Raw genomic sequence first — 19088 nt, 5'->3', positions numbered from 1 at the left:
CCTAAATATTCACTCACATGTGTGCGTGTCTTCTATACTACTTAGAAATGCGCACCAGGACGTTTTGTTGTTGAATTTTTTTTTGGTGGCTTAAAAAAAAAAGTGTTTAGCTTGGCTTCTTTGGCTATGAGCTTCTCCTAACTTGAAAGTCAAGAATGAGCTGGTGGAACAGCAGCAAGGGTACCATACCGGCTCCTAGCCCCCAGCCAGGCCCAGTCGGAGAAACAGTGAAGCCGCAGTCCTTGGAGCCCCGGGAAAGAGGGCGTGCACCACTGTGTGGGCAGGGGCTGCCATTCCCGAGCTAGACTAGTAGACAGGGAAGAGGACGGAGAAGAGGCGCGGAGAGCCAGAAAAGGAGGGGGGGGGGGAGGAAAAGGGCGAGGAAAGGGAAGGGGAGTGAGAAGTGAGAGAAGGGGAGGGACCTGCCCTCTCCCAGCACAAGACAGTTTCCATTTGCAGCAGGCCTCACCGCAGGCTCTCTATCAATTTGTCTCAATGCAAACATTCAAAATATTCTCTTTGGCTGCTCATGAAAACAATGTGAGCTGCCAGGATCAAACCATCTTTCCAGATGTCTGGTGGTAACCACATTAAACAGGGCAGACTTGTTTACTGTTGTGTTTGGTTAGGGCTTCCCCCCCCCCTTCGGGATTTAAAAAAGAACCAGGAGGATAGAGTGGAGCACCAAACCCAGAGTTACATAAGCGGGCAAACTTGCCCACCAGTGCAGCAACATGGGATGGAAGGAATCTGACACTCTATCCCAAATCTGCTCAAAACTGGGGGACTGTGCCTTATTCTGGGCGGAGACCACTGTGAATGGACAGTAGGTTCCGATGGGGGGGGTGTGGTGGTAAATAGAAAAAGACAGTAATGGTGCCTATGTCTGTCTATGGGGGGGGCAGGGTTGTCTGCGTATGCTAGCCCCCACCCCCAATCGTGAAATTGCTATAATGTCAGTTTTGCAGACAGAGACAAACAGTGCTCTTTAGTTCTCCAGCTAAGACGGGAATTCAAGTCTTCATCTTGATCTGGACCCTCTTTGAACCCCTCTAATGAGAGAAGAAATGGGGCTCAATGAAGTTAAGAGTTATTCCAGCAATGGCTGGTCAGTGTAGTGAAGACGACTGTCATTTGCCGGATCAAGAGAAGTTGGAAAGAAAAACCTGATGATTGTCTGCTACTTGGTGCTTTCTAAGGGGAGGAGGGGGGGGGTTGGGTTAGTCACTACATGTGGGGTGGCTGTTAGTGGCCTCTGTGACTGTCCAGTACCTGGAAGGGGGACCTCATGGCAAAGTAAACAGTCCTTTGGGGCAGAGAGAGGCACGGTGTGGCTTGGGTGCACCCTCCTGAAAGCTACGTTGTCGTTTGAATGTCTGCAGAGTCTGGGCTGAAAAGGAAACAATTTGGGGTTTGAAAGGATGTAATTCATTCTTCCTTTCCCTTTAACCTCTTTCCTCTCTGGAAAGCATGTGGAAACGCTGAAGGGAAGAGCAGGAGGGCGGGCGGCCCGGCCGCAGGCAGGAAAGGGTTAAGCCTGATTTCTTTTAATTGAACTCCAGAACTGGTGGCCCCAGGCAAAGGGGGGGACTGACCCCGCTAGCGGTAACCAGATGTGGCGGTCCCAGGGGAGCCCCGGAGCAGACCCCTGGATTGAGAAGCAGACAGGAGGAGGGGGAGCGGGCCCGGCCCCCACCCCACCCCCCACAGTAAACCGAGTCTCAATTGCTGGCAGGCTGCTCCGCCACTCCAGGTCTGGTCACGTTCAGACCCATGTCTGTATTCGAACCCCAAATTGGAGCTGAATTGATGAGACTAATTTGGATAGGGGGAGGGGGAGGGAGGGAGACGAGCGAGAGCAATTGCTCCTGAAGAAATAAAGAATTAATAAGTCACCTTTTTTGCCGCCGTGGACACCCATTTGAATTTTTTTTTCCAATTTATTCGGATCTGCTCTGGATTTTTCCCCCTTTCTTTTCCCGGGAGGACTCTTAAATAAAAGTGAGAAAGTCCACAGCGTGGTCTGAAGAGCGTGGATAAGGTAACCTGTTTTGGAGTTCGGGGAAAAGGGAGTCAGGCCGCTAGCGCCGGTACCCAAGAGGCTGCCTTAACTAGAGCGCTCCTGGGTCCAGCAAGGGAGGCGGGAGATCTCGGAGAGAGCCCGGGGCGGGGGGGGGGGGGGGGAGTTGTAAAACGGGCCACGCCGCTGGGTGGGGATGACAGTCCCCAGCTCAGACCCTCGGACCCCCAGTCTCATCTGAGAAGATTGGGTCAGTGCTGAGCCGCGGAGTGCCGCGCTCCCTGGTCCCGCTGAGTAGTGTGGAGGGCATGCTTGCCCCACTGTCTGTTCCTTGGGGGCTGCGATGGTATTGAAGGGCAGAACTGGATGCTGAGCTGAGGCTTGGCGGTCGGGTCTACACAAGTTAGAGGATTTAACACCAAAAGGCGTGGATAAGTGGCCTAGGGTGCGCCTGATCCACCCCTTAGCAGGCATGGGGAGCCCGGAGTAGAGGCGCGCCGAAGCATGGGCGCCTCTCTCCTAACAATGCTTGAGGTGTTGAGTCACACCCTTGACAGGTCAGGTCCGCCGGACCCAGATTCCGGCGCGAGCCGCTCCGCAATCCAGTGCACGATGCTAAAAGTTCTTTCGTGTGCTTTTCTTTCTTTCCTTCCTTCCTTCCTTCCTTCCTTCCTTCCTTCCTTCCTTCTTTCTCTCTCTTCTTTCCTTCCTTCTTTCTCTTCCTTCCTCCCTTCCTCCCTTTTTTCTTTCTTTCATTCTTTCTTTCTTTTTTTCTTTCCTTCTTTCTTTTTCTTTCTTTCTTTCTTCCTTTCAAAAATGGTCGGTTTGCCTTGATCTGTGTCCGAATCTCCTCTGGCGGTCGGCGCCAGGTTATCCCGTTTCCTAGCAAACTCTCCCGCCTTCTTCCTCCCATCCCCGAAAAGTTTGAGTCCGGCTGGAAAAAGCATTAATGAATGTATCTGTGGGAAGAAACGGAAAGTGAGTGAGTCAGGAGGGCCACCTTCGGCCAAAGGCCCAGGGGAAAGGAAAGAGGCCAGAGGCGTTTGGCTTTGGATTTGGGGGGGAAGGTGGTGGGGGAGTTGCAGACTGCAGGAATCAGGGCGCGGACACTGGGCGTAGACCCCGTCATTGTTCCTGGCCCACTCTTATCTCCCAGGAGCAAGTATCCTGTGTGCGCAGTGCATGAATGTATCTGGGCATCACCGCGTATATTTATATAGCGAGTGATGCGAAAAGCAGGGCTAGGGGAGGAGAGGAAGAGGGGGGTGTGGGGGAGGGAGGACAAGAGAGAGCAGAGAAGAGAGGAGAGGGCGAGGGGGAAGAGAGAGAGAGAGAGAGAGAGAGAGAGAGAGAGAGAGAGAGAGAGAGAGAGAGAGAGAGAGAGATAGGACTTCCTCCCCGATCGCAAAGTGAAGTCACTTCCCAAAATTAGCTGAAAAAAAGTTTCATCCGGTTAACTGTCTCTTTTTCGATCCGCTACAACAACAAACGTGCACAGGGGAGCGAGGGCAGGGCGCTCGCAGGGGGCACTCAGGGAGGGCCCAGGGCGCCAGAGAGGCCGCACCGTGCTAATCTGAAGGGGCTACGAGGTCAGGCTGTAACCGGGTCAATGTGTGGAATATTGGGGGGCTCGGCTGCAGACTTGGCCAAATGGACGGGACTATTAAGGTAAGCAGCGGGGCAGTGGGCTCGGGACTAGGGCCCACCGGGGCTGCGGGAGGGCTGGGCTCCGGGGTCCCGGAAGACGTGGCCGCTCACCCTTCCTTCCGCGCCCCGGCTTGCGCCGTCTCCTCCGGGTGGCTGGTCCCCCCTTTCCGAGGAGGCCAGCCAGCCTTCCCGCCGAGGGCGAGCTGCCCCTCACTCGTTGCTCTACGGAGGAGTCCCGCAGGCTCCCACCGCGCCGCACGCGGGGCTGCAAGACCCGGCAGCTGAAACCTGGGGAGCCGGGGCGCGGACCAGAGTCTAGGGCGGGAGATCGCCCGGTCGGCTCACACCCGGCACCCGGGCGCCCTGGTCCCGGCGCCGGGCACTCGTCTGGCCGCCAGCTTCCTCTTGCCAGAGGCCGAGAGCAGCTCCAGCTGGGGCAGCGTTCGCCGCCGGCTGGGGTCCCCCGATCCTCCGGGGCCAGTTAAGGATTCGCTGCGGGCGGGGAGGGGTGTAAGGGAGTGTGTCTGAGGAGCCGGCGGGTCCGGCGGGTCCAAATGGAAGCCCCTGTTTACATGTCAGCCAGACTGGTTTCTCTTCCCCTTACACTGCTGCTGCCCCGCGCTCTGCCGACGCCGGCTGCCCGGAGCTAACGGCCCGCCTAGCTGCTTCAAGGGCTGGGAATCTCCTGGCTCGGCCGCTCCCCTGCACCCCAGATCTCTCACGCTGTGCATGCGCCAGCTTCAGAGTAAGGGTTCCAGGAGCTGTCCTCTCAGTAAGAATTAAACTCCTTCACAGCCATCCGCCTGCGGTGGCTGGTTCTGAGCCCGTGGCCTGGGGCTGTCTTGCCGATTCCACCCCCAATCTGCGCCGCCCCGCCTGGGTCTAGGTTGCAAAGTGCAGCCCAGGAGACCCGTGAGTCTGGGTTCCCTGTCACGCTTCAGAACGGCTGACTACTCCCTCTGAAAGGGGGAAGTAGGGCCAGGAGCAGAGAGGAGGGACACCCCCTTACGTGACTAGCCTTAGAGGACTTAGGAGAATGAATGAGACCAGACGTTTAGCTTCAAGGCTGCCATACAACACCAAGCAGGAGTTGGTCTGGAAAAACTATCAAGCTGGTGAGGTGGGGACTGGCAGAGCCCGCCATTCCCCCAAAACCTGGAGGAACCTGGACTTCCTACCCATGGCTTAACTAAGAGGAGGTTAAGGTGTTGGGCTTAGAAAATTCAACAGATTCTTATCTTCTGGGTGGGGTCAAAGTGTTTTTATTTTCTAAGTTCTCTCTCTCTCTCTCTCTCTCTCTCTCTCTCTCTCTCTCTCTGTCATGAAACATGCTGACTTAGGTGAAAGGCACCCACTGGAAGATCTTGAAAACAGAGATGAGATAACTGATTGTAATGGGTTTTTAAGACAAGCTAATAGCCACGGGTTTATCAAGTTTGACGTGAGTGGGTGGGTGACAGGACTGCTCTAGAGACCTGGGAGTGGAGGTCACTGGGCCTTTTCACCATTTCCTGTTGGTGAGTTCATGCAAGTGCCTACATCCCCAGGTTCAGTAACCGGATGGCCCTCACAGAAGCTTCACAGCCCCATCCAGCACACTTTCTACTCCCCCCCCCCAAGACTCGCCTCGCATCCACAAGGGTGGCAACATGGCTCCAGAGGCTTGGTGTGGACACTCTGAAGAGAAGTGAAGCAATGTCTGTGCAGTGTTCAGACCTCTAAGCACAGGCCCTGAGTCTTGGAGGAAGCTGTGGTCTTTGTACCCAGGATGTGTTAACCTCGCTTTATGCACACATTGGGATGGGCATGGCAGGCATAGAGAGCAGCATTAGACCAGGAGCTTGGCGCTTTATACCAAAGATGGGAGTAAGGGCTCTTTTAGGATGAATGATGGGAGCCCATGAGCCCCTCCAAAGCCTCCCAAGGAGCACCTTGTCTCTCACCTGGGTGACTTGACTCCGCAGGTCAGTCTCTTTCCTTTCAAACTCTTCTGTATGCCAAGGTTCTGGAAGATTGGTTTTTAGTGTAGCCTATGGCATTTAGCTATATAGATTCCTTGGGCTCCTGTTTACATGCAACCTTTGGATTTTGGGGATCGCAGGCTCCACTTACACAATGGTTTAATGCTAAGCTTGGTATACATACTGAAAGATACTGAATTGAAAGAAAGGCCAACCAACTTGCTGTACAAATTCACAGCTATTTAGCCTCTTTGAGCTTCATAATCTTCATAAAAATCCCATGAGACTGCCTTAGACTAGTGTTTCCAAATACTGGTACACTAGACAACTATCCTGCCCTATACTGACAGAGATCAGAAGACACTAGAGATCAGATCTAATTTGTAGGCACAAACTCAGGGCATGAGCTGCCAGTTTGAATAGCCTGGAAAAAAATCAGCTTAGAGTGATTCTCTGATACGATTTTTGATGCACCTGCATGCATCTTCCTCGGTCACAAAATTCGAAAACGCCTGTGGGTCTTGGTGCCCAGGATGTACATGGTTCAGGACACCAGGGAAGCCTGGCTTTCTTTACAGTAGGCCCCGGTTTTGTTCAGCACTCATAGAATCCTTTGGGGCTAGAAACTCCCGCTCATGCTGCCCTTCCAAATTATGTTCTCTATTTATCCAAGAATGGCTCTTGGGAGAACTCATATGGAGAGCCTCATAACCTGGTTTGCTCTTCTTTAGCTATAGACAAGTTAACCTGCCATGCTAAACAACACCCTACCCCACCCCTACTCCCCACAGTGATATTATCAGTGTTGGAAAGCACGTGATACTGCTTGCTGCTTGAAGAAATGACCTGGTTTCAAAACCCCATCTTAGTTCTAGGCAGGCTTCCTTTGATCAGATTGATGCCATCTGTACAAGTATGAATGTAAAGTGCACCATCCAAGATTGGGAATCAACCAGAGAAGAGTTAGACATGTGCATAAAACTGGGAAATAAGGAAAGGAAGGAAAGAAGGACTCAGAGAAAGCCTAGGTTCATCCTCACTTCTACTACTTACTGTGCATGTTCTAGCCAAGTTCTTAGCTCCTGGGTCTCAGTTTTCTCATCTGCAAAGTAGATCTACAGCAGCTTCTTTAGATAAGTCGCAGTAAGGATGAGATAAAATCTGGTACTTTAGGTGGATGCGCGTTCAATGAACTTCATCTTGGGTTAGAACTTGTAGAGATTTGTTGGTCACAACAGTAGAACATAGGTCTGAATTTATCATTACCCATATTTCATGACTTTGATTTTTATTCGTGATGTACTTCTCATGTCAGAGGCTCTACTTTATGTCTTTGGATAAACAGCAATGGGATGTCTCCAGGGAAGGTGACAGATGCACGTAGAAACTAATGTGATTAGGGCTGGCCTGTGATGGTGCTGCAACAGGCAGGAGGCCAGGGAGAACACTGCTAATAAAGAGTAGAGGTAGCCCTTCTACACAACCACTAAATGATGGTAGAGGAAAGAGTGAAAGTAGACTTACAGCTGGAATCTGTGGACCAGAGAAGAGCCGTATGCCGCACAGAGGGCAGGCTGTTGCTCTCAGGGCAGAGAAACTCGGGAAGGAGCCCTAGGAAGAGGCAGTCAAGAGAGGAGCACATCAAAGAGAGGCAACTTTGGCTTCTGCCCTCCATGTGGGCATCTCACTCTCTCATCACTCTGCCTCAGTGTCCCCTTGATTCACAAGGATGCCAGGCAAACTAGATGGTCATTTTGTCTGTCCCCATGACCACATGATTACTCTCTGAGGTGACTACCAAGTGAACGATTGCCACTAAAAAGCTTTCTTCTCTTACTGTGCAAATTCATAGGTTTGCAACTTGAAAGCTTTGGAGGACATTCATCCTGACACTCTCAGCTCTACCTCTAGGAAAAACGAGGTCCAGGACACTAAGAGGAAAGTCCACTATGACAGGGAACAAAGTGAGAATTCCGAGTTCCTAAGAAACAGGGTAGTGCTCTCACCACTATACCATGACAACATCACTTGTTACATCAGTTAAAATGATACGATACTGCAGAAAGAGAGCTTTGAAAAGAGAAATCATGAAATGTCTGGCACCTTAAACTAATGACACTCAAGTAATTTAGTGACAGATATATTCCTCCTATCTTGAATTACATCTGCACACACACACACACACACACACACACACAGAGAGAGAGAGAGAGAGAGAGAGAGAGAGAGAGAGAGAGAGAGAGAGAACCACTACCACCACCACCACCAACAACAACAAAAAGCTACAATGTCCAAAATTTTTGATAGGTTTAGAAAACACAACTATTTTCCAAAATGAATCTGCTTTGACTATAGGCAACACAAACAAAGTTTCCATTATCAAGAAACTACTCCAAATACACCATTATTTAAATAACCAACAGGTCCCTCTACTGATGGTGAGCAGGTATAAAAAAATGACATTCTCAGATGTATTAGGACATACCTAATAGATCAATTTTCTAAACAGTGAAGCAAACGGTCTTTAGTAACAACTCCATTAAATACAATTTAAATTTTCAGCGTCTTCTTTAGTTTGAGGTTGAACAGTTATGTTGGTATTGGTTTTAAAAACTGTTTGACTGAGGCCGGGCGGTGGTGGCGCATGCCTTTAATCCCAGCACTCGGGAGGCAGAGCCAGGCGGATCTCTGTGAGTTCGAGGCCAGCCTGGGCTACCAAGTGAGTTCCAGGAAAGGCGCAAAGCTACACAGAGAAACCCTGTCTCGAAAAACCAAAAAAAAAAAAAAAAAAAAAAAAAAAAAAAAAAAAAAAAAAAAAAAAAAAAAAAAAAAACCAAAAAAACAAAACAAAACAAAAAACAAACAAAAAAAAAACCTGTGTGACTGAAATCACCACCCAGCCTAGAAATATAGCATTAGTCCAATTCCTTCCCAGTAAAAACAAAGGACAAAATCTTGGCAAAATGTTCACATTAATAAACTCCCCTTTATTCTACTTTAAACCTCACAAAAATATCCACAAACTAAAGTTTCATTCAACTTAAAGGTTAATATATCAGCTTTTAGTTTAGACCATTTATCTTTCTGGAGTTAGAATGGGAAGTCTACTGCTTTATTTCATTTAGATGATTGGCTGAATAATGTTGGCACAGAATATTTTTTGTTTTGAATAATATGAATTTTTGAATACTGAATTTAAAACCCTGTCTTTTTTTCCCACTGTTGTTCTTGTGTGTGTGTGTGTGTGTGTGTGTGTGTGTGTGTGTGTGTGTGTGTACGATGTGTGTATAAGCATGGGCACTCAGATGGAGATAATGGGATGACCTAGAGCACTGGTACTCACTCCCACCTTGTTTGAGATCAAGTCTCCTTGCTGTTAGCTGCTGTGTGCAGCAGCCCAGCTGGCTCAGGATCTTCCAAAGAATCTCCTGTTCACGTCTCCCATCTCCCAATAGAATCACTGGAAGTAGAGACGTGTTACTTCTGTCTGGCTTTATATAACTCTGGGCATTCAAACTCAGGTCTTCAAAGTTGTGTGGCAAGCACTTTACTCACCGACCCATCTCCCCAGCATGCTCTGGTTTGTTTGGGGAAGTCTGTGTATCCTTGGCTGCCCTCAAACTCACCACGTACTTAAGGATGATGCTGAACTTCTGAGCCTTCTGCTTCCACCTCTGGGTGCTGGGATTCCAGGAATGCACCATCATGTCTGGCTATAATACATTTTATTAGTCATCTCAAAGTTCCACAGGTGTTTTTTTCTCTGCAGAAGACTACACCCTGTTTCATTTTCTGTTTCTTTCGTTTCTGCCATGTTCATGCCATTCACGTATCACTTCATTAGTGGATGGTATTACTAAATGATGCCACTTAGTAATACACTTTGGGTTGTTTCTCCCGAGGTAATAAAAGGAATCACCATCCATTCCTCTTGCAGTCACCCCCTCGGCCTAGCATCTTTGACATGTAGCAATCTCTAGAATAACAGTTTTCTGTGGGAAGTGGACACTGTATGCTGACCAACCATATCAATGCAACAACAGCAGGACTGCTGTGCAGAGTCAGACCTGGTGACCTGCCTGGGATCCTCAATTAGAAGATGAGCTGTGTGTGCTCATGGGATTGTTGGGTGTCGTGGCTGCCTGTGCAAGGAAAGAACAACCCGAACTACACACACACACACACACACACACACACACACACACACAAAGATGTGATGAAAATGGTTACATGTGTAGTTTCTTAGTCCTAGCAAAGCACTTTCACATGCTCCCTTGGCATCCATCCTCACTGCACCCCTACAGGAGCTTATACCATCACAGCTACATTTCACACAGAACGAATGGAAGGTCAGAGAAGTGAAGCTACTTGCCCAAGACTACAGCTAATATGTGACAGAGCCGGGGTTTTCAAGCCCAGCCTTTCAGATTGCAGAATACCTGCTTCTTCTGCACACACCAACCATGCTGCTTCTTAACAAAAGTGAATGTGGAAGGTAGCTTTGAGGTATGACTAGACTTGCGCATGGTAATATAGTCAAAGGCTTTGGAGAGGAAATACATTGGGGAGGAGGTGGAAAGATTAAATAAAAGTAGAATACGGAATGCCGTAAATATTGTGATAAAGAATTTGGGTCTTATAAAATATACAGTAAGAAACAATCATTTTTAAAAACTTTATGATAGTCTACACAGCTGTACAAATCCCTTAGTGACTGTGTTCTTCCTCCTGTCATCCTTTTTCTGAGTGGATGGAGATGACAGTGGCTTGTTAGAAACTCTCCTAGAAGCTTCTAGTAAGCCCTCAGGACCAGACAGCATGTGATGAGTTTGAGGCAACAGAAAAGTCTGTGAGGTGCTGCTGGTGAAGCAGGCGCAGAGGGAGGGCGGGACAATTCCATTTCTTTGGGTCACATAAACATGTCAAATAAACATGTGATTACACAAGAGTGAGGCATTACACACTCCTGCACTCTCAACACTTAGAATGTAGAGACAGGAGCACCCCAAGTGAAGGGCAGCCTAGCACATAGAGTGATTTCAAAGTCAGACTGAGCTACGTGCCAAGACCCAATTTCAAAGAACCAAGGGCTGTGAATTTGGTTCAGTGGTTAAGCAAGTGCCAAGTATGCAAGTATGCACAGGATTCAAATGGATCCCCAAAACTATGAAAAAATGTTTAAAAACATTGATTGTTGCATTTGCTCCCACAAATATGACTTTTTGCCCAGTGTTCTGGGGAATCTCGCCATGAGCTATCTTTTTAATTGGGAGGTCTGTCCTAGGTGACAACTTCAGCTCTTTTTAAGAATGAGTCAGCAGATGGTAACAGAGACCATGAAAGAGGGAAGGTTGTTTCCCTGAGACTCAAATCAAACTTCTGTGGAAATTCAGAGAAGTGTGACAATCTCTCATGAGGAGGTCTGGCCCATTGCCTCCATTAGTAGCGCTGACATCTAATCAAACCAAGCTTCAGAGAGTTGTGTCCCTCATCCCAGTAGGATCTGAGACAGTAAGTAGAGTGTACTTTCAGTAATTCAGACCAACTTTATAGCAGCTTCAAAATTCCTCATGCCTGAAGTTTCCTATCTTTAGGGAACAACATACCTGCCATTTACTTTATGATCAAAATCTCATTGTATGAAAGTCTTCAAATCCTCAAGGAAGACAGACTTGAGTCCTGTGGAATGATTTCCCAAGAGCAGGGCCATTTACTCAGTCTGAGCTATGCATCCAAGGTCATGAAAGACCTTATGCCACATTTCAGTGCACACATGCAAGAGGCCTGAATTACGGGTGCCAAGGGAGCTTTAACCTTGATTTTCTAGACATGTGTGGCTTTCACATCTACTAGAATCTATCACTCCAGATACAGATTTGCTCATTCTGAATATGCAAGTGTTCACTGATTTTATGTGGAAAGGAGCCTAGTCTGAAAGCGAACAATTGTACACTACCATTCTTGCAGCAAAAAGGTGAAAACAAATAGGTTAATATTAAAAATTATTCAGCTTCTAACTTGTCTTTATGTTGATTGTTATAATTCACACAGAAGCATATATTTGGATTGAAATATATATGTCTGTAGAGCCATTTTGCATTTAGACATTTATCATTTAATTTGTACTCAATCGTTTATTCATTCACACAAGTTGAATTGTACTAAAAGCCTCAGTGGTCTAGAGATGATCCGCCTCCATCAATAAAAACAAGATGTCTCCACTACTTCAGATCTTTAGAGAGTAGAAGTTTCTCTATTTCCTTATTTTGAGTTCTGATGATCCATGATTCCAAAGAAGGCTATGCCCACTTGGGGGTACTATTTATACATAGTTTAATGTTATGGAGACATTAGGCACAGTGTCCCAAGGTAACAAGAATGTAGAGCTCCACAGCCCCTCCATCCCAGGTGATACTAGTCCTTTATATAGACATTTTTGGAAATCCAGAACTTGAGCCAAAGAAATTCCTTCTCTCTTTCTCCATGTCTCCAAGTATATATTAATATGGAGATAAATACAACAATTAAGTAAAAAGATAGGGCTGCTTTGAGGCTCAGTGACAGAGCAGCATGGCCAATGTGCTGTTTGTTCACACATACCACCAAACAAACAAGCAAACTGAAAAGATAAATGAGAACTCTCAAAGACCGTTTCTCATACTTAATATCAGATACAGTAACTACTTACAGATCAATTTAAAAAAAAAAAAAAGACTACTTGATGGGAAATGGACAAAGACCCTAGAAGAAGAAACACAAATGAACAATCAACTTAGAATCTCAAGCCTGTGCCTTCATAAAGATCTTTACATGAAAAGAGTGGGATTCTTACGATTATGACCTAAGTGGACAATAAAGATAAAGAGAAAGTAATAATGTGCCATGTTAGGAAGGGTGACTGCCTCACCCTTATCTGTATTCATTCAGATACTAAAGATGTATACACAAGATGTTTATAGCAGCATCTTTATAATGGCAAAAATGAAAACTTATTGGTTTATTATCAATAAAGTACTAGGTAAATAATTAGGGAAGATATATACAAGAGGATGCCATGCCAATGTTAAATGAAATAAAATAATTCTTATAGACACTGACTTAGAAAGTTCTCAATGGAATGTTGTCATATATAAAAATAAAAATTATAAACTGCATGGCCCATTTATGAAAGAAATTTAAGCACATGTATGAATGATCTTATTATGTCCAAATAATTTCTAGAAGTATATACAAGTTATAACCAGGTACCTTTGAATATGGAAGAGTAGATGTCTGTCTTTCACATCATAAATTCAGGGAGCATCTTATTCTGTAATAATTACTATAAATTATTTTTACAATTTAAAATAAGCAAAAATGAAAATGGTCAGTTAGAAATAGATTTATTGAAACCATTCTGACCAAAATGCATGGGTTCCAGAGACTGGAGACCATGTTTTGTGAAATAGTGTGGCTGAGGATTTGCACACAGCATTTCTAGCCCTGGTTGTACCTCGAAGCGCCTATTGTGTCTTGGGCAAGTCCCCCGGCTTCTGCTACTCACATGACATTTCTTTCTCTGATCTTTTCACATGTAAACTGAGCTGCAGTGGCAGCATTCTCTTTCGATCCCAAGTCCATTCTGTCCAGGTTAGGTACTCCTGGGTCTGATTTTGGAGTGTAGGTGGCTGAACTCGTTGACCTTCTTTCTGGTGCAGTATGGCTGCTCTAAAATCTCAAAATTAAGTTGTGTTACCAGGTGACGCTCAAGACCAGCCACCGCTGAGCTATTACAAGGTGCTTTGTGAGTTTCTGGGAGCCCAGTTGTCTTCACTGGCAATTCATGGTGCAATGATGTTGAGCCTTGTGTGTTGACACCATCCAAGAAGAGGGCCCAACTCTGCACTAGGTCTTAGACTACCAAAATGTCAGTCTTGTTTGAAACCCAAAAACATATTTGGTTCCAAAAGCCTTTACTCTAGACTTCTTTAAAAAAAAAAAAAAAATCCTGTTTAATTGAAGGGAAATTGAATTTGTCTGGTTTTTATTCATTTACACTTAACTCTTAAAAAAACAATATTTTGAGGACTTATTTGATGTCTAAGAAGAATGTTGAGCCTCTTAATGAGTTTTTTTGGAAGGCTTTTAATTTTTTTTTCTACTTCTTAAAACAGGAAGTGGTGCCGTGCTATGGGCAAACATAGTCTGCCCAGAAGGCCCCAATTGGTGTGAAGTAGTATCACCGGCCATGTATGTAGACCCAGTGTCCCAACTAAGGCCTCTTTTCTTCTAGTCCTTACTTCAGATTGGACATGTTATTTATTTATTTTCCACTGAAGAGTCATAAGAAAAAAAAATCCATTTATTAACCCGCCTTTAGGCACTAATTTCTGGCCTTTAAGACACACTTACGTTGGTCCTTGTACCAATCCTGTGATGCACATATAGTTTCCATTTTGGAACAATTGAGCAGCTTATTCAAGGTTGTCTATTCAGGTAGAAATGGGGGAGTAATTTTGTGCTCCCAATCCTGATTGCCTCCAAAGCTTCTGGAGCCTAGTCATTGTGAAAAATCACCAGACTGACAGATTCGCCTCCACGTAGTTTGGGATTCAAAGTCTGACTCTGCTTCCTCCTTGGTTTCGACTCCTGGTGTTGGAGGTTGAATCTCAGACTCGGCACCTGCTCTAGGCAAATGCTTTGCCACTGAACTACAGTCAAAGCAAGGGTTTGTCATTGTTTATTTACTATTTGCTTTTAGCCAGGGTTTTGCTAAATTGTTCAGGTTTAGAACTCGCTCACTAGCCTAGACAAGCCTAGAACTTGCAATCCTCCTGCCTGCAGCACAAGGTTCAGCTCTAACCTACCTTGTGAGGAATGCATAGGTTTTGCTCTTTCTCCTCACCATGACTCCTGAGCACAGCCCGTGCTGGTCGAAGTCATTAAATTGCTCATACTCCACCACCAATTATGCATGAAGACTTAAGCCCCTTGTATCCAGGAAAAAGCCAGCTCAGCTTTGTGAGCAGGTGTACTGGCAGGCGGGAGAGAGATGGACTGTGAAATTGCCAGGCTCTATTTTCCCATAATGAGCAACAGAGGTGAATCAAGGTAGGTTCTCTACTCGACAGAAAATAAGCAGATACTCGGACTTGACAAGGCTTCGTCTTCCGCCGCCTTGTTGGCTCTTTCATCCTCCTCCCCTAACTCCTGCTCTCCTCTTCATCCTCCTTCACTCCCATGCTCACAAAACTACGCACAAACTTGAAATAAAAGGACGGATTTGGGCAGTTATGAGAAACACAAAGAGGGGAGTGTTCTTCGATGCTAAAGGAAACGGCCGAGCAAGGCCGACTTCAGGCTCCAGTTTCTCTTGAACAGCATTTCTTGTTATTTCAAGGCAGATTGACTTATAACTGCATTCAAAGCCGCTGCACATCAGTTCCTTTTATCAGCCCAAGTGAGACTTCCTGTGGACGGGCCCAGCTTCCTGATATATTTCCTTTTTCCTTTGGCAGAACAAAGAAAACCATAGCTCCAAGGATCCTTGGGAGCAAACATAATTTAGCACTGAAGGATCTATTATTTTAAAGTTTAATTCTCCATGTGTAAGGCCCACCTTTACATCCCCCCCACCCAGCATTCTGTTAGCATGTGAGGAGACCTGTGTGAGTTTATCAGGACTCAGTGACCCACCTGAACATATCCTCCTTGTAGTTTTTGATTTCGCTTTTTTGAAAAACGGAAAATTAAGGCAACTGTTGTGTGCCTGTCGCGCCTCTGAAGGCAACTGTCACATAGAGTCCATTTAACACGCCTCTCTTCCGGACTCTTGCAGAGTAAGAGAGCATTGGGTAAAAAAAGACAGACTAGGTTTCAAGATTCAGTGCCCTGGGAGGTGAGAAGTGGGCAAGTATACCATCAGCTTCGATTGAGGATCTGGGTCCTCAAAAGGATGCATTCCATAATAAATGTGTTTCCCAGAGTGAAGGCACCGGGGCTTCACTGAACTCACAAGGACTTTGTGCCTCAATTCAGTTCCTTTCCTGACCATTGTCATACTCCAGCTAGGGAACTGAAAATGACACATTCCATAGGTGCCACTTGAGCAGCTAAGCAATAACGTTACTAAGGTGGGCTCTTTGTTCATGATGACCCCTGCGTTCTCTTATAAAATATCCCTTTAGCTCTGACACACCGATTTAGAATAGGAAAATAATAACACTGGCATCTACTCTTTGGCATGGGCGTCTCTAAAAGAGCAATTCATTGTGGTTAAGTGATACTGAATTCTTTTAGCCCAGTTCTTTATGTTAGCAGCTCTAGAAAGAAATGGGTTAAAGAATGTTCTTCAAAGAACAAAATAGTTCAGATACTACCTGGAAAGAGTATGGGTAAAAGTGTGCATCTGTGCTTGGGTTGCCAATGTTGGTGGTGCCAAGGGGAAGGAATGGACTAGAGTCATTAGTATGTATTATTGGTTTCCAGACACTGTAGTCTGCCTCCAGCTTTCCACCCAGGTCTGTTACTGTCAGACATTCTAGAAAAAAGACCCTTGCATTCTCTTACAAAATTCCCTTTAGCCCTGACACACTGTCTATCGATAAAGAGCTGCTTAGATATTGGCTTTGTCTTCCTCCATAACAGGGACCACAGATTCTGTGATGAAGTCTCACTTGAAGAGAATCTTTAGGACACCCCGATAGAGTCCAGGGCTTTATGGATATCTGTGCTTCCTTTTTTCCAGAAGAAAATACAAGAGGAGCAGCTGTCTCTTCTGCTTCAGGGAAAGGGTATGCAGACCATCTTTCCCAGAGTGCTTTGGGAATGGACCCTGTGGTTTGGGCTTGCTGCTCTGGGCTGCTAAGCTGTTCCTTCTGGAGAGTAACAGATCTGTATAGATTTCCCAGGTCCGCACTGTAGTGAAGGAATCGCCACAGTGTGTTTTGTCCCGCACCCAATATCCCTGCCCTTGCCCCCAGAGAGTCTTGTAGACCAGCCATTCACAGGCAGTGAGGCCTGCTTGAGTTCTTTGCAATTAATCTCTTTCTTCCCATCAGTGTGGACTGGGTTTGACCCAGACTCTTCTTTTCCCAGAGCACCCTCTAAATTTTTTTTAAAACCCTATGTGTATTTCATGGGAAATTTCACACGCCTGTTTCTGATTCATTTTCAATTAAAGGCTCAAAATACTGGTTTTGTAAGAGTCCTTTGATGATTCTGATTTTTGTTGGCTCATTCTTTCTTTCCTCCTAAATGTCCATAGAAGTTTATTAAATGTTGCTCCCACATTTGCATGCTTAATTGTTACAAAATAATTGGAAACAGGAGAGGTTGTTTTATTACTGTGCGCAACACAAGAGCATTTATGGAGTGTGGAGAGAGAACTGTCTCAGAGATGAACTGGAAAAATAAGGGAAGGGCAGAGGTGGATGCCCGACAATAAGGTCTAGTGGAGTCTCAGAGCTCAGACTTTTCTGGAAGGGAGAAGGGAGTGTTGTAAGACACATGAGTGTCTCCTACTTCATTCTGCTGGAGCCTATGAACACTCATTTAGGTAGGCAACCTCATCTGAGAGAGAATAGATAGACTGGCTATTTTGAGATATTAATTTTTAATTCATTTTTAAAATTCCTTCTGATTAAAGGGCATTAGAGGTCTATAATCACCACAAAGCCTCATTCTCCATCTTCTTCTTGGTCATTAGAAACATTGATGGCAAGCCTGTCTAGGTACACCTCTGTACTAGCTCTCTAGCTCCCATAGAAGTTTCCAGAGTCTATGTATCTTTCCTTTAAAAAACTTAAGTGAGTCCCAGGTTTGAGTCATCCGAGTTATATGTCTGGTCTTGCTTAGGCTGGCTGGGTGGCACTGGGCATGCTATTCTGTCTTTCTTAACCTCATCTTTTCTGTCCACACAAAAGAATTGAGACTAGCAGTATGTGCTTCTTACCCTGTAGATTTGCTAACAGTCTGGAGTACTGAGATGCTCTAGGTTTCTTGAAGAAAAGCATTAATTAATAACTGCAGTTTGAATAACTACTGGGTCACTATTTGGGGATTATTCATGTTGCCAGCGGTAAGCCAGGAAACATTGGAGCCTCAGTTGCACTCTTCAGAAAAAAACTGCCTACTTCTCATTATTGTGAGGAACTCCCTACGAATATTCTGTCAGTTGAAGTTTGAAAATGTAACTTCGTGTTCACACCACGCAATGCGAAAACAATGCTGTGTGCGGTTGAGTTACCTCTTGCCTAAGAAAGATGATGCAAATTCTTAGTGAAGTTGGTAGACTGTGGTGATATTGTGTTCCCCAATATATTGTGCACCCTAATAAATTTATCTGGGGTCAAAGAACAGAACAGCCACTAGACAGACATAGAGGCCAGAAAATGGTGGCACTCACACCTTTAATCCATCTGGATCTCTGTGAGTTCAAAGCCACACTGGAAACAGCCAGGTGTGGTAACAAGAGCCTTTAATCCCAGGAAGTGATGGCAGAAAGCAGAAAGGTATATAAGGCATGAAAACCAGCAACTAGAGCTGGTTAAGCTTTTATGCTTTTAGCAGCAGTTCAGCTGAGATTCATTCTGGATGAGGACTCAGAGGCTTCCAGTCTGAGGAAACAGGATCAGCTGAGGAATTGGTAAGGTGAGGTTGCCTGTGGCTTGTTCTGCTTCTCTGATCTTCCAGCGTTCACCCCAATACTTGGCTTCAGGTTTGATTTTATTAATAAGACCCGTAAAGATTCGTGCTACAGTAGAGGGTTGTGGTAGTGTTTTACCAGATACCATAACGGTGGCAAAAGGACTTTTTGAAAGTTTCAAGTCTGAGGCTGGGGAGATGAGTCAGTGAATAAAGTGTTTGCCATCCAAACGTGAGGACCGGAATTCAAATCCTCAGATTCTGTATGAAGCTGCCTGCAAGAGCACACGGCAGTAATCTCAGCATTCTTGTAGTGTGGGAGACTGAGACATGAGAGCAAGTCTCCAGAAGCTCATAGCCAGCTAGTCTGTCACACGCAGGAGCAAACAACAGGAGACCCTGTCTAAAGGAAGGTGGAAGGCGAGGACCAACATCTGAGCTTGTTCTCTGACCTCCACAATCATTCCATGTCATGAACACATCTACACACACACACACACACACACACACACACACACACACTGAAAGAGATTTTTTTTTAAGTTTTAAACTTGAATACCTAAATTCAGTTCCACTCATTTTTAGTTGTATAATCACAGTCTGGATACTAACTTTTCTCTCCTCTCCTAGCTGCAAAATAAGAATGACAATGATAATAATAAATAATATCATAATAGCACTTTCCACCTGCCTTATTAAGCGTCAGACGCAAAAGATACACGAAGTAAAGGTACTTTGTAATTGTTGATCATGGTAGTATACACCTTTAATCCCAGCACTGAGGAGACTGGGGCAGGAGAACTATGTTCCAGGCCAAGATGAGCTACATGGCAAGC

At 45.7% G+C, this 19088-nt stretch overlaps 1 protein-coding gene across 1 annotated transcript in view; it reads left to right on the top strand.

The window, feature by feature from the left end:
* The first annotated feature begins 3364 nt into the window (after positions 1 to 3364).
* The window catches only part of Fli1 (Fli-1 proto-oncogene, ETS transcription factor), a 121272-nt gene continuing 105548 nt past the window's right edge, over positions 3365 to 19088 (top strand). The window contains exon 1 of the mRNA XM_059267579.1: positions 3365 to 3688. Within this exon, the coding sequence (XP_059123562.1) occupies positions 3671 to 3688 (18 nt within the window). The 5' untranslated portion in view covers positions 3365 to 3670. The remainder of the gene's footprint in view (positions 3689 to 19088) is intronic.

The sequence above is a fragment of the Peromyscus eremicus genome, chromosome 7, assembly GCF_949786415.1.
Source record: "Peromyscus eremicus chromosome 7, PerEre_H2_v1, whole genome shotgun sequence".
Lineage (NCBI taxonomy): Eukaryota > Metazoa > Chordata > Mammalia > Rodentia > Cricetidae > Peromyscus > Peromyscus eremicus.
This window is presented reverse-complemented; position numbering and strand designations above follow the sequence as displayed.